Genomic DNA, 16,296 nt, shown 5'->3' with positions numbered 1-16,296 from the left:
TTCTATGGCATCTGACAACGTTCCTCAATGAAATAATCAGGCATATAGCCATTAATTATTGTTACTTATCATCCTAAGCAACTCAGGCTCACCATACTGAGTATAGGCTTTCCCATGAAGCAATTCACAGATATCCAGTCATAAAATTACAAAACTGTGCATTACAATTGGCAAAATAATATGCATCCCCTCCTAAAAGGGCTTAACAAGCATTATCATTGTTCAAATCTTCTAGCCCAAGGATTTGTCAAAGGGGATAACTAACACCAAAACAATTTCCTACTAAAGTAATCTGTGTCTTTGCATATGCCGAAATACCTGCCTGAAGGCTTTATACAAAGTGTAATAAGAATCCACCCTTAAAGGCATAGTGACTTTATATTATGCTTTCCACAATAAATAAGTCAGTCCAGCTGACTTTGATGTAACTTTTCATAATAAACAGATCAGATCTGTGGTTTCTGACATACCATTTCACAATCAACCAGTGAGATATAAAGCCTTCATCACTAGCCTGTCACCGTAGCCAACTCAAGCCTACTGTATTGAGCACAGACTTTCCCACAAGGTGATCAGTCATAAAATTACAATTATGCACTAAATTACAGTTGACAGTACAATATACAATCCTCGTAGGAGGGTCTACAAAGCACTAACACACTGCGTATCTTCTACCCCCAGGGTTTGTCAGATGAGCAGCCAGCACCATAACCCTTGCCTACTATGATGAACTGTGACACTCCATGTAACTAACATGTACCTACATGTTTTAAAAGGGTGTAATAAATAATCACCCTTCAAGGCCTATTGGCTTTAACATATGTTTTTCACAATAAAAGGTAAGCCTCAGGTATTTGTCATAGTTTTAAATAATGAAAAGATCATACGTATGGGTAATGCTATCTGTATTTAACCACCAACTCCATCTTGACCACTGACTCAATCTTGTGCTTAGCTCAGCTTCAGATGCCATCACATCGGTGGTGCAGGTATTTATACACGCACAGCTTGTTTTCTACACTGAACATGTTTTCTCTCTTCTCACCAGATCAGGCAACATACCATGGGGAATGCAGAGGTGATAAGAGTGTCCCAGAATGAGAATGTTTGCTATCTTTGCCTGTTTTCGACACAGACCAAGTGCAGCCAGTGCTTGAAATTCACAACTTACTCGAAGGGTGAGGGAAGTTGCTAGGACCTTCCACTAGGATTTAAGGTATATAAGGTGGGGAAGCTTGGCGCTGAGACGCAAGAAACTCATTTTTGAGGGTGGACGCACTGCTCAAAAAACAAATCCCGTTGGGGAGTGTTTCTCCTGTCTCAGCTCTCCAGGGTTCGACAGCTTGATGTTCAAGTTAAATCCTCACGTTAATTGTTTTGTGTGTCTTTGTTTGAGATCTGGGAAGTGCCTTAATAAATTCACTACTCAGACTAAGAGTGCTGCATTCTTTGCATTCTTAGCTTCTTTCCCTCTTAGTTTGAAGCTAAGCAGAACAATTTGGCGTAATCGTTTGAAGGACACAAAGTGAAAGATTTAAAAGTGAAAATGTTTGGCAAAATGCCAAAGGCAGTTTCCCAGGTCACAAATGACATACCAGGGCGGGAAAAGGCACCTTATGATGTTCTTGCGAATAAATGGTCTTGTGGAGCAGGATTATGTGAAAATTGGGGCGGATGTTTTATTGATGCGGAACCAAAAACAGTTTTACTCTGTTTACAGAAAGTGCAGGTAGAACAGGGACATGATTTCACTATTTCAGGCAGATGGGGCTGGGGCTGGATCCTGTTATCTGCTTGAAGACAAACGCATGGAAAGTGTGCACAGTTAGAACAAGAAAATCAGCAATTTGAGAGGCAGCTAGTTGAAGCTAAAAATAACACAACCATGCTTGTCTTGTCAGGATAAGTTATTGCAGCATAAAACGGATACTTATCAACAGAAAAGGCAGCCATTCGCGTTGCCCAATACAGATACTGTAAACATAGGGGTAGAGTCAATCAAAAGAAAATTCATTTAGCAATTGCTAAAGCAGAGTTAAATTGGGACCCTGAAGTCTGGGGTGCCAATATCTGGGATGCCACAGATTTTTCTGATTCCAGTGATGAGTTGGTTAAAAAATGTGGGAGCCAGCTTGAGCCAGATGAACAGAAAGTGGTTTGTGCACAGCCTATATTTAGACAGAAAATACAGGGCACCCCACAAAATCTGGGAGCGGGAGTGGAGATGCACTCCTTAGAAGATTATCCTCAGCAGGACATAAATGACATAATGGATAGGTTTAGTCAAAAACCTGGGGAAGCATTGCTTACGTGGATGGTGAGGTTGTTTGACAGGAGCTTCTGGGGTGGCACTGGATGAGGGAGATGTAAGGAAGTTTTGTACTCTTAGCACTGGCCCCATAATACAAGAGCAGTTTAGAGGTTATGGGAATCAAGGAGCGACTAACTTGTTTTAATTGGTAGTTGTGGAATGTAGTCGGAAATATTGTACTGAATCAGACTGTCCGCCAAATGATAAGCCTTGGTACACGTTGAGAGATGCTATGCAAAGAATTAAAGAAGAAAGTATGAAAATGGCTATTCTCTTGGATGAGGCTCCCAATTTGTTAGGTGCTCCACTGACAGTTTCAGTACAAAACAAAATCATTTGCCTTGCTTCTCCAGCTTACAAGCAGGTGATAATGACTCTCCTAATTAATCAGACTGGGTAGGCATTGAAAGATGTACTGAAGGCTGTCCATGAGCTGGGTGAGCGGGGAGAGTGGATGAAATCTGAAAGAGCCTCGAGTTCTGAAGGTCGCACAGACAATGACAGAGTATCTAGGAGAGACTTGTTTATGGCATTACTGAAGGATGTTGCCAACAAGGAGCGGATTGATGGGAATGATACCAAATGTTTGTGGGAGATGTACCCTAAGCGAGGGCTGTACAGAAAGGAGGGCAGCAGGAAAGTGAACAAGCAGGATTATAAACGAGTGAATTGGGGCTAGCCCCAGATGCAGAAGGAAGGAAAAGAGAGGAAGAAAAATGTTTCTTCACAAGGGAAAGAGGAGGAAGATTTGGACAGCGATTGGTTAACTGCTGAAAACTGGGAAGGAGAAGTATCTCCTCGCAGATATGAGAGCATATATCCAGACCTGACTTGGGCAAAAGTTGACAGATTTAAATCAGATTAGGAAACAGGCCAAGCTCAAGTACAGGGATGGGTTTATAAAGATAACAGACCCCATGATGATTAGAAATTCACTGAAAGCATAAAAATGTTCAAAGGGTCTCGGCCTTAGTTGACACCGGAGCAGATGCCTCTTTAATTTATGGAAATCCCAGAAAGTTCGCAGGTCAGCACTACACCATCACAGGGTTGGGTGGAAAGCAAACCCCTGCAGTGCAGACTACTGTTCAAAAGAAAATAGGAAGAATGCCAAAAAGAGAATACACTTTTGATTGTGCCCCTCCTAGAGTATATACTGGGAATTGACACTCTGAAAGGGATGACTTTATATTTGGATGATAGTTGTTATCAGTTTGGCTCAAAGAGATATATATATTTCAGTGGCAGCAGCGAGGGTGGGTCATCTGAAGTGAAGATGTAACCAGCAACCAAGGTGGTTCGCTAAAAACAATATCAAATTCCGTGAGGGCATAAGGAAATAAGAGTATACAGGAGTTGATAGAGGCAGGTGTGGTGGCTCCGTCACTACTGAGTGGAACAATCCTTTGTTGCCTATGCGCCCAGCAGATGGGCGCTATAGAATGATAATTGATTTCTGGGAATTGAACAAATATATGCCCCCTTTGACTGCTGCAGTCCCCGACACCATAACTTTAATTGAGAGGATACAAAAACATAATGGGACCTGGTATGCAACTATTGATATTACCAATGCATTTTTTTCTATGGCCCCTAAGAACCAGGAGCAATTGAGCTTCTCCCACAGCAGCAGACAATTCAAGATGTTCCGGCTCCCCCAAGGGTATGTACATACCTGTTGGTGGCAGAACACCTGGATGAAGTATTTGTCACTTCAGGGGTGCAATTCTCTCATTATATCGATGATGTTATGATTAAGGGAACGACACAAGAACAGGTGCAGACTCAGTTGGACAGGGTTGTGGAACTCTTGCAGAGAAAAGGGTGGACGATTAATCCAGATAAGACACAAGGACCCTCTCAAAATATAACGTTTCTTGGAACCCAGTGGAATCAAGGGCATAGAGAGGTGTTGCCAAAAGCAAAACAAAAGATATTAGAATTTGCCACTCCCCGTAATAAGCAGGATACTCAGTGATTCATTAGACTGTTTGGTTTTTGGAGACAGCATATCCCTGACTTAAGTCAGATTTTGGCCTCTTTGTACGAAGAGACAACAAAGAAGCATGAGTTTGAATGAGGAGAGTGGTAGCAGTGTGCGTTTGACTTGGCAAAGGAGGTGATTCAACAGGCTTTAAATTTATGGCCAGTACAGGAAGGAAACATTGAGTTACATGTAACCGTTCAGGGGCAATATGCAAATTGGAGCATGTGGCAAAAACAGGGAAGAAAAAGGGTGCCCCTGGGTTTCTGGACCAAAAAGCTACCAGATGCTTGAGAGCGATGTACTCCCAATGAGAAACAGTTACTTGTGTGTTACTTGGCTCTAGTGGCTACTAAGCAAATGACCCTACGTCATAATGTACTTCTGAGACCTAAGATCTCACTAATGCAGTGGGTGATGAGTTCACCCAAAACTCACCGAATAGGACATGCACAGGAAGCTAGTGTCATATGATGGAAGTGGTAGATACAGGAAAGGGCCAAAGTGGAACCAGCATGAACAGGACACAAGCCCCCTCGCAGGATGATGAAGCGATGCAGGAGGTGCCCAAGATAAAAGAGTCACCAGTGAGGTGGGGTGAGCCATCTGAATCCTTGTCCCCTGAGGATAGGAAGCATGTATGGTTTACCGATGTTCAGCCAAGTATGTGGGGGCCAAAAGACATTGGAAGGCAGTGTCATATAACCCAGTCAACAAAATGTGGCTATCCACTATAGGAGAAGGGAAGAGTAGTCATTATGCAGAATTGCATGCTGTATACCAGGCACTAAAACAAGAATTGCCTGGGACCTGTCACATTTATACTGATTCTTGGTCTACCGCTAATGGGTTAACCACCTGGCTTCCCACATGGCATGCACATAAAGGGCAAATACATTCCAAGGAGGTGTGGGGCAAAGAATTGTGCAAGAAATTTGGGAAATGCTAGAGCAAAGTACCGTTACTATGTATCACGCAGATGCCCACTGTCTCAACGACTCACCAGAACAATTATTTAATTCCCTTGCAGATGACAAAGCCAAAATCTCAGAGGTAGAAGTGGCGACACACGATTCTGACTCGGTGGGGATGATTGAGTGGGCACACCAAAAATGTGGACATCTGGGAGAGAAGGCCACTAACAGGTGAGCAGAGATTAGAGGGATGCACATTACCCTAGACTTGATAAAAACAGTGATCATGCAGTGTCCTATTTGTCAACACACACAACAGAGATCTGTCCCTCAAACTCTCAAAGGTCAGTTGGGGAGAGAGAAGTTGCCGGTGCAGATATGGCAGATTGCTTACATTGGGCCACTACCGAATAGTTGCGGGTGTCAATGCACCTTTACAGTAGTGGACACTTATTTTGGCTAACTAATTGCCATCCCTTGCAAACGTGCTACTCAGTTCAACACTCTCAAAACATTGGATTTGTTAATGTTGAACTACGGAGTCCCACTCCAAATTCAAAGTGACAACAGGTCACATTTTAAAGGTAAATTGGTGCAAGATTATTGTTCACAACGCAATATTGAGGAGTGTATTTATCATATTCCATATTACCCAAAAGCTGCAGGACTGATTGAGAGAATGGACGGCTTTCTGAAAGCCCAATTACAAAAATTATCAGATGTAACTTTGAGAAACTGGATAGAGCACTTAAATGAAGACCTCCAAATGTTGAATAACAGACCTTTGCCAAATGCAGAAACACCTTTAATGCAAATGTTGACCCCAGTGTTACAGTTACAACCCCACGTAGCAACCAACACCATGATGTATTGGGAAATAAAACCAGTAACCTTAGCTCCTTACCAAGCCACACCACAATCTACAGTCTTGATTTACATGCTTTGAATATGTACAGACTGAAAAAAAAGAGACATGTCACTTCTTGAAACAGGTGTTGGAATACAGGTTTCCCTGGAGCATTTCAGATTGATTGCTCCCTGTTCTGGGTTGGCACACAAAGTTATTCAGGTCTTGAAGGGAGTGATCGATGCAGACTACCAAGGAGAGCTTAAGGTTATTCTTTTGAACAGTGGAGACGCTGACTTGATAATACAACCTAGAGACAAAATTGCGCAGATTGTAATTTTTATAGTGTATGGAGGAATAGTTAAAAAGGGGACTGCCCCAGCTTTTCTTACAGTGCATAGGGAGGAAGGTTGTGGCTCAACTGACAAAAATCCTGGTGCTACTGACGTGGGTAGAATCCCCAAATCGTCCTCCTGAATCAGCAGAAGTTATAGCCAATGGCAGGGATAACATATTGATAGTCATGAAACCAGGACAGGATAAGTGGGAACATGTACTAGCTGATAAATGTTATTTGCGAGAATGATCATACTTGTTTCTTGTACAGATCATATTGCAAGGTGTCTTTGTGCTGCTTGCACCGCCTGGTCGGTATTCAGGCGTGTGCATGTGGAGTCAGGAGGGATCAAAAGTCTCCAGCTACGAAGTGATTGACCTACCACACCAATCAACACCTTTACTGCATCATATTGACAATGTCTGGATCTATCTGGAACAAGCCGTGCTCCACAGATCGTATTTCTGCATGAAAAATCTGAAAAGTGCTGTTGAAGTTATCTCCACTTGCCCAGCGTTTTGCTGCAAATCTTTAATGCCACCAACAAAGATGGAGCAGTTCAAGAAAGTGATGTGTTGTCACACTTTACATTATATGAGTACTGCAGATTTTGCCAAGAGGTAACAGATGAAAAATAGGATAACCTGACCCATGTGATTACTTATAATATTACTACCAGTGATGTCTGCTACAACTTAACTTGTGATACTTACAAAATTGGAAAATGTGCTCAAATGCACCTTGAGGCAACAACGGGGTCTCTTCAGAGATCCCGTGGGAACAACGAATACTGTGTCAGCATAGAAACGATAAAACTTGTAAAAATATGAATAATAGCATATTTTGTCGACCCATCATGACTGCTGCTAGCCACATCACGCATATTAAACTACCATAGGGGTTGTTGTTCTCTTGTGGAAATACCACTTATACATACATTCCTGCCAATATAACGGGTGGGCTGTGTGCTTTTACGCTGTTAGGACTTATGATGTTTCCATTTCACTCTGTACATACTCAGTATCCAAGGGAAACAGTTTAATTAAGCGAAGACTGTGACTCTGAAATTCAGTTATTATCTAAATCAGAATATGTGAGCTTACGTATTTCCACAGTAGGAATTCCAGGATCAGCTGTTTTTAATAATCAAGTTAGTTCAAACTAGCATGTTTGATAGATAAGAACATAAACCACACCTCTATCGCTGAACTATTACTTGATATACAATGCACTAGAAAAGTTGCATTGCAAAACAAGGCAGCCATTGACTACTTGCTCTTGAAGCATGTTCATGGCTGCTCAGAGTTTGAGGGAATGTGCTGTTTTAATTTGTCAGGCCACTCTAAATCTATCCAGTCTCATATTGATGCTTTGCATGAATTGGTGAAAGGAGTAAGACAAGATGTGGACAAATGGTGGTGGGATTGGTTATTTAGCTGGCTGCCTGATTTTGGGCAATTATGCAATATTTTAGGTGGAGTATTCATAATGGTTTGCATTATAATAATGCCATGTTGCTGTGTACAATGCATACCTAATCTACTCACAATGTTTAGATCGAAAAGGGCTACTTTTAGACCATTATGTTAAGAAAGTCACTGGTCAAAGGGTGGAATGTAATGCTACCTGTATTTAACCACTGACTCCATTTTGTGCTTAGCTTCAAATGCCGTCACTTCGGTGGGGCAGGTATTTTTCCAGGCACAGCTTGTTTTCTACACTGAACGTGTTTTGGCTCTTCTCACCAGAGCAGGGAACATATTGTGTGGGATGCGGGGGTGAAAAGAGTGTACCAGGATGAGAATGTTTACCGCAGAGAAAGGTACGGCTCTGTCCTGGGAATGTGCATTGGGGCCTGGCCATTTCTTTTGTGTGTTTTCGACACAGACCAAGTACAGCCAGCGCTTCAATTTCACAACTTGCTCGAAGGGAGGAGGAAGGTTACCAGTACCTTCCTCTTTGGTTTGTTTAAGATTTATAAGATGAGGAAGCTTGGCGCTGAGGTGGAAGGAATTCATTTTTGAGGGTGGACGCATTGCTCAAAAAACAAATCCCTTTGGGGAGTGTTTCACCTGTCTCAGATGTCCAGGGTTTCACAGATTGACGTTGGCAAGGATGATATTGGATTCGATCCCCATGGTGATGCATTTTAATTCTTACTTATCTAGCTTTGCTGTGCACATACATAATAAATATATATATATTCACTGCCTACATATTCATTTGTGATGTATTGCACTTTTTCTGCGTATCACTGGTCAACTGCTGTGATTATTTAAGTATCTACACGTTTTGCTGCATTCAAGTTAAATGCTCACCTTAATATTTTTGTGTGTCTTCGTTTGAGATCTGGGAAGTGCCTTAATAAATTCATTACTCAGACTAAGAGTGCTGCATTCTTTGCATTCTTTAGCTTTGTTACCTCTTAGTTTGAAGCTAAGCAGAACAGTATGGCAACAGACAAAACATTTTATAGTGAATCAATCAATCCCTAACCTTATCATTGGCTTGTCATCATAATCAACACAGAGTTACTGTATTGAGGTTATATTATTTCACAATATTATAATGCAAGATTACAGTTGGCAAAACAATACAAAGCTTCTCCTAAAGGGGTGTAATAATGATTCACATGGTGCAGTACAAATCTTATACGCTCAGGGTTTGTCAAAATGGGTAACCAACAACAAAGCCATTGTTTGTTGAGGTAGACTGTGAGTTTACATGTACCAAAATAGCAGTCTTCTGAATTTAACACATTGTAATAACAATCAATCCTAATGGACTAATTGCTTTAACATATGATTTTCTCAATAAATAATCAGGCCTACTGCAATTAACATAACTTTTCATAAAAAACAGATCAGACCCATGCAATTTGAGATAACTTTTCCCAATGAACAAATGTGGATTATACACATTATCACTGCCTCATTACTATAACCAATTAAGGCATACTGTACTGTACGGAGCATAAGCTTCCCACCAGGGAACCATTAGTCACAGAGTCACAGCATTATAAATAAGTATAAAAATACATTTGGTGAAACAATATGCAGCCCCTCCTAAGACGAGTTAGTATTAAGTATCACAGTGCATATTTTGTGCCCCAGAAGTTGTCACATGGGGTAACAGACACCAGAACACTTATTACTAAAGTAACGTGTGAGATTCCATATAACAATGTACCTACCAGCAGGCATTAACAAACTGTTATAACTATCCACCCTTATGAGTCTGTGCTTTTCAAAATAAATAAGTCTGCCCTACGTCCTTCATCATAACTTTTTAAAATAAACAGATCAGACCTATTGCATCTGACATAACTTTTCCAAATAAACCATTCTGCCTATAGCCTTTGTCATAGGTTTATCATGATAACCAACTCAGGCCCATTGTGTTGAATTACTGTATCACACAAGCATACTGTTATAATATTACAACTATGTATATGATTACAACTGGCAAAACCATCTACAGCTCCTACTAAAATGGCCTAACAAGGATTATTACAGTGCAAATCTGCCATCCCCAAGATTTATTAGATAGGGTAGCAGGTAATAAACCCAGTTATCGTGTGGTAAGCTGTGAGTATCCACGTAATAAAATACAGATCTTCAGGCTTTAATACAATGTTATAACAAAAAAGGAGGAAGCATACTGCCTGGCATACAGACACACAATTATCCCAAATGCAGTTCAAATGAAAGCCTTTAGTATTCACCATTTTCAGTGCAGTCAGTGTTGTGTACCTCTTGACACATTTTTCAGGATTGTTGTCCTTCTTCAGCAGAGAGTAACAAGTGAAACTTGGAGGTGCTAGCAATGCTGCTCACAGTCTTCTCAGGATTACTACCACTTCCAAAGCACAGGTGCCTCCCAGAGTTTATCAGCTCAATAACCCAGCAAAGAGCCAATCACAAAAAGGTAGGAGCACACTGCCTACCATACCAGCAGACAATTAGCCCAGATGCGTTATGGTAAATGCATTGTAATGACAGTCCACCCTTTAAAGGCCAACTGGCTTTAACGTAGTGTTTTTACAAGAGGTGAGTTAGCCATTAAGCTTTGGAGCACCTAGCCTGTCTGCCACCCCCATCCACCTCTGCAAGTTCCTAAATGAGTCTGCAAGCTCCCCGGGTTTAGCAGAAGAGAACCAGCTCAGCGCCGTCGACCACTTGCATTTGATTACACATTGTCAAAATGTAAAAAGCCCTGTAGCGCTGATCTGCTCCTCTTCTACAGTACTGAGGGGGGATGGAACAACCAGTGGGCTTTTTACATGTTCATAGTGGGGTAATAGGAATACAAAAAGCCTGATGTTCTGGTCAGATGTGCTGCTGCTGCCTCCAAAGGGGTCCCTCCAGCACAGTGGGCATTTGAAGCATACAATAACAAGTAATATGACCAATTAAAGAAGTACAGGAAGGAAGCTGAAGAAAGAGAGTTCAGGTGAAAGGAAGCAGATAGCATTTCATGACTCCGGGCGGGGATAGAGGAGAAAGAGAACATGAGAAAGGAGGAGATAGGAAGAAAGAGAAAGCAAAAAAAGAGATCTGGTGCAGCCAAGTCAGAGAGGGAGAGTGTGAGGATAGTGAAGGGACAATGAGAGAAAAAGAGGTAGAGAGCAAAAAGGAGAACGTGTGTTGGAGAGAGGAACTAGAACTAAATAAGTGCAGGTGTGAGCAAAAGATAGAATGTTGGCAATCTTATAGCATTTTTAGTGAGAGATGACTCACATTGTGTAAAACATTTTTTTGGCCTTGGCTCATGTGTAGGCTCTTAGAAGCAAGCCAGACCCCTGTTATGACTTCCCCAGCATATTGTCTGGCTCACCCACCTCTACTTTTCACAATAAATATGAGGTCTACTGCTTTTGTCATACTTTTAATACTTATACTACACAGCTCAAACTTATGACATCAGACAAAACTGAAACTGAACCCGTCTGGCTTTAACCTTGATCTTTGGCTTGACAGTATAACCAACTCAGGCCTACTATTTCGAGCAGAATTTGTGCAATACAAGAACTATTTTTGAGTGGAAGCACACAACTTCTGCCCAAACAAATACTGTACAAAGTAGTATCAATATGTGGACAGAGCCCAAGACCCTATCTCAGATAAGACAAAATAGCATGGAAACTAGTTTTAATTAAGGTGGTATCAACAAAAAATATTAAATTATTTGGTAAATAGAGATTACATCACATTCTAAATGTCGACAAAGAATGGCCATTTGAAAAGTTGGACTGGATTTATCAGATAGGTGCCTGGAATGCTCCACTCTGGAAAGTACACTATAACATATGCTATGTCACTGCTCAAGGCGGCATCTCACCGTAAATCAAATCAGAAATCAAATGGCCTATACCCGGAAAAAACAATTCTTATGATTGTTACTCTATCCGCTTCGTATCTGCACGGGTACAAAATGATTGGTATGGCTGACCCACTGAATTTTGTGGGAGACAGGGCATGGTTTGCATAACTGAATGTATCAAGTTTCTGGACAAAACGGTCATTTGACTAGGCGATACTGATCTGGATAGACATCCAAATGATTGCACAGTCTACATACCTTAGGTAGGAGTAGGAAACGTGTATTCCCAAGTGGGTTCACATCAATGGACATTATCCACATTTGGTTTCAGTTTCAACAGTTAGTATCAGCTTAAGATGATCAGCCTTATTTTATAGGAGCAGTGGTACCTGAGCTTTGGCTGTAGTCCCCAGTTTCCATGTTTTCTTGATGTCCAGTAGACTTCTGTTGATTTACTGATGGAGATGCCTTTTTCTTAACTGCAGCTATATCATCAGAGATGTCATCCACAAGAGTGTCTCCACTGTGCTTCATCTGCTTATCGATATTTTTTCCCACAGGTTCTAATAGGCGTTCTAGAGTGAAATACATATTTTGTCAACGATAAGAAATTTGTGAGAACCACTATTTTCTTCCATGTAGCTAAATACAAATAATTGAATATGAAAGAAAATGTGCATTCGTTTTCAGAAGCTGAGCACAATTTAAACATCATATTAACAGCTATTTAGAAAAGTATATAGAAAAGTTTCATCAAAATTTTAAAGCAAACCATCAAATGTGTACTATTTTACTGAACTGAACGTGTCTCATAAATTCTCATTTTCAATGTTAGTTTTTGTGATTTAGCTTTACCTATGTCATGACAAACTCAACCTATGACGAGTTTGATAATTCAAGGGGTAGACTGGGGAAATCTGATCAACTGTGGATGCACACCTGCAGACATGTTTGTGAACTGTTTACAAATAGCATCTATTTAAGGAGTGTATACACATCATAGGTGTGCAGGCTGTTCTTATGGAGAGGTTCATATGTGCAATAGTGCGAAATCTTATTTAAGCCTGCAAGCACATTTCTTTCTTAACTAAAAAGGTTCCATACTCAGTTCAGGACAAAGAAAACAAGAAACCAGGGTCTGGAGAGGAACTTAAAGTGAGAAACTGTTACAGGCTCCTCCAAGAGAGGGCTGTTACTTGCTGATGGTCATTGGGGTGTACTTGAATTTTGCGAGATACTTGACTTGAGAAACTAAACGCTGCCTCTTAAGCAGCCCCAAAACAAGAACTACTTGCTGCTACAGAATGCCAAACAGGCGCCTAGCGATGGCCAGCAAAGGCTAAGTCAATATTGGCTAGTGAATCTAAATGAAATGATGTTTGTACTTTATTTGTGTTTTTAATGTTTATACTTCTGTATCTGTTTATATCAATGTATTCGAAATAAAATTATAATGGTGAAAATGTGGATGCAAATAACTGTGATTGTGAGTACAACAAACACTACAGTGATCTACATATATCACAATTGTTAGACCTGATATCCTTGGTATGGTTTCCCCTGACCTTTTTCCTTCAGACCTCCTGTTTTGCTGACCTAGTTTTTACTGGCTTTAGCACTCTGGGCACTTTACCACTGCTAACCAATGGTGAAGTGCATGTGCTCTATGAGTAAAAATGGAAACATTGGCTTATCCCAAAGTGCCACATTTAATTTGCTCACAAGCCCCTAGTCGAGTGAACTACTCGTGCCCAGAGCCTGTAAATCAAATACTACTGGTGGGGCTGGGGCGTTGATTGTGCCACCCACTGCAGTAGTCCTTCAAACCTGTCTCGGACATGCCATTGTGGAGCCTGTGAGAGCAGTTTTAAACTGCCATGTCAACCTAGCAAGTTAACCCTCTTTCCAGGCCCTCACCTTCCTTTTTAATACATATATGTCACCCCTAAGGTAGGCTGCAGACAGCGCATGGCAGGATGCAGTGTATTTAAAAAATAGGATATGTACTTTTAGGTTTTACTTGTCCTAGTCGGGGAAAACTCTTAAATCTGTTATTCACAACTGCAAGGCCTATCCCTCCCAAGAGGATAACATTGGCATTACCATATCACAAGTGTAATTTCCAACTGGGATGAGACGGGACCCGCCAAGTTTGGTGCCTCTGGAACTACAATTTAGAATCACAGCTCATGGTGAAATTGCATTTTAAACTGTATTCTGAAAATGGCACGTGTAGAAAGGTGGTATTTTCTTACTTTAACCATTTGGTGCGTTCTCTCTGAATACCTGTCTGGTGTGGGTGAAAGCTGGGCTTGTGCATTCCCTTTAGATTGCCACACACAAAGGGAGCTTGAGTGTGACTGACAGGCCATCAAAAGCCTGAGGCGCCATCCTGGGCAGGATGGGAGGGAGGAGCTACCACTTACACCTGAACAGGCTGTGTCCTGCCCCCACACAAAGGGCTGCATACCCCCTCTGTAGTGAGTTTGGAGTCAGGGCAGGGACTCTGTGCACTTCAAAGGCATCTCTTTGAAGTCTCCACCACTTCAAAGGCGCAACTGGACCTGTGGATGCTCCGTCAGGAAGAAGGACTGCTCTGCTGCTGAAAGGACTGTCACTCTGCTGGATTCTGGACTTCTGCTCTGCTTTGCTGGCCTGCTGCCCTCCTTGCCTGGTAGTGAGACCTGCATCTCCCCAACCCAGAACCAAAGTGACTCCAAGGGCTTGCTGGCTTGCCTCCTGTTTCTGAAGTCCTAGAGACACAAAAATATTCCAACTCACCTGCTACAGCGCCTGGCCTCTGCCAACTGAGAGTCTTGCCTTGCCAAGTGGTGTCAATCCAGTCCTGGGCCATTAGAAGTGGGCATAAAGTGCTGCTTCAGGAAGAGCTAATGCACTGCTGCTGTTGAGAGGGACAGAACCGGCGCATCGCCGTGTTGCGTGGATTGGAACCAGCACAACGCCTCTACGGAAAAGACACCTCCAATGAATCGCAGCTGCTGCAAGGCGAGAACCGATGCATGACATCATAACTGCTGCACTTAGGAGCCACAACATCGGTGCTGCTAGGAGAAACTCAACACATCTCCTCTACTATGTGAGGAAAATTGACAAATTTCCTCTGCTGCGGGGATCAACTCCGGCACATGGCCTTCGGAACCACTCACCCTGGTATCGCCGCATGGCTGCTGCTCATGGTGAAAATCGACACAGCTGCTCGACTGTGTGAGGAAAATTGATGCATCCCCTCTTCTGAGGTGATCGACACCGGTGCATCACCTCCTCTGCTCCCCGCATCCACATTGACGCAACCAGGATTAAGATACTTTTGTTCAGCAGGCTTCACTGGGTCCTTGTAGCTGGCCTACTCTCCATTGTGGTCGGCCTGAATTCTCAACTCTGTCCCGGTCTAGCACGACCAGTTATCCCAAGTGAGCACTTATTACTTCTAAGCACTACTTTACTGTTTATCCATTGGAAATTCATAACTCAAGTTCTACTTATTAGATTTGTGTCATTTTGGTCTTGTTTTATTTATTAAAGTATGCACTATTTTTCGAACCAGGTGTGGTATCTTTTTGGTGTGGTGTTTTCACTGTTTTATTTTTGAAGTGTTCCACAAATACTTAACACATTGCCTCTTAAGTTAAACCTGACTGCTCTGTGCCAAGCTACTGGGGGTGAGAACATGCTAATTTAGGGTGTGTTTGTGACTTACCCTGACTATGGTTGTGGTTCTTGCTTGGACAGGGTGTCTAACTGTGCAAACCAGAAACCCAATTTTTAACTGCAATGCATTTGGAAGGATGGGTGCTAACATGCCAGCAGTGTGCTGTCACACTTTAATATTATAGCAGATATGGGGTATTACCTAGTTTTCTCCCTCTCAAACCTTGTAATGCCCAAAGTATACAAAAAGAGTGATGGAAAGAATGCTTGAATTAATATCAGCAACTGTAATTGCACGCCATGCCACCTCAGTTTGGACCCAGTCATATGCAGATCAGTCTACATCCTGCTCCAAAGGGAACAGTCAAAGCTGAACTTCCAGGCCAGGCCATCTCTGACACAGAACACAAGCAGCCCAAGACCAGTTTCAGCCTTATTATGACTCATCCTCCAAGTATAGTTTTGTTTCAGTGGCACAGTGTGCACATGACTCATACCTGGGTACACCCATCCCAGATAGGGTGTCACACTGAAGTATACAAAAAAGTGATGGATAGAATGCTAGAATTATTCTCAGCATTGGAAATTATGCTACATCCCAGTCTATTGTTGTTTTGCACATTATGCCACCTCAATTTGGACCCAGTCATATGCAATTTACTCTTGGCCATGCTCCAGTAAGGATAGTCCAGTGCAAACTGCCAGGCTAGGTTCTCTCTGAAATGGAACGCATGCAACAGCAGAGTAGGTCTGCCTTTATTAGGGTTCATCAGTCAGCTTTGTTCCAATGGTGTGTACAAGACCCAAGAATGGGTATACGGTTACATTGCGGGCTGGACTGGTCCTTTTGTCAAAATATTTATGAAATTCCCAAGTTTTGCAAGACACTTTGGGGGTCATTACAACCTCGGC

At 42.0% G+C, this 16,296-nt stretch overlaps 1 protein-coding gene and 1 long non-coding RNA gene across 2 annotated transcripts in view; one reads left to right on the top strand and one right to left on the bottom strand.

The window, feature by feature from the left end:
* Positions 1-16,296, bottom strand: part of SPMAP2L (sperm microtubule associated protein 2 like) — a 500,125-nt gene that overhangs the window by 446,842 nt on the left and 36,987 nt on the right. Inside the window, exon 2 of the mRNA XM_069233742.1 lies at positions 12,105-12,290. Coding sequence (XP_069089843.1) covers positions 12,105-12,290 — 186 coding nt within the window. The remainder of the gene's footprint in view (positions 1-12,104; positions 12,291-16,296) is intronic.
* On the top strand, positions 1,046-8,644 carry LOC138295432 (uncharacterized). The gene is made up of 3 exons (XR_011203598.1): positions 1,046-1,178; positions 5,326-5,440; positions 6,664-8,644. It is a non-coding gene; the product is annotated as an uncharacterized lncRNA (long non-coding RNA).

This window comes from Pleurodeles waltl, chromosome 1_2 (genome assembly GCF_031143425.1).
Source record: "Pleurodeles waltl isolate 20211129_DDA chromosome 1_2, aPleWal1.hap1.20221129, whole genome shotgun sequence".
Taxonomy (NCBI): Eukaryota; Metazoa; Chordata; class Amphibia; order Caudata; family Salamandridae; genus Pleurodeles; species Pleurodeles waltl.
This window is presented reverse-complemented; position numbering and strand designations above follow the sequence as displayed.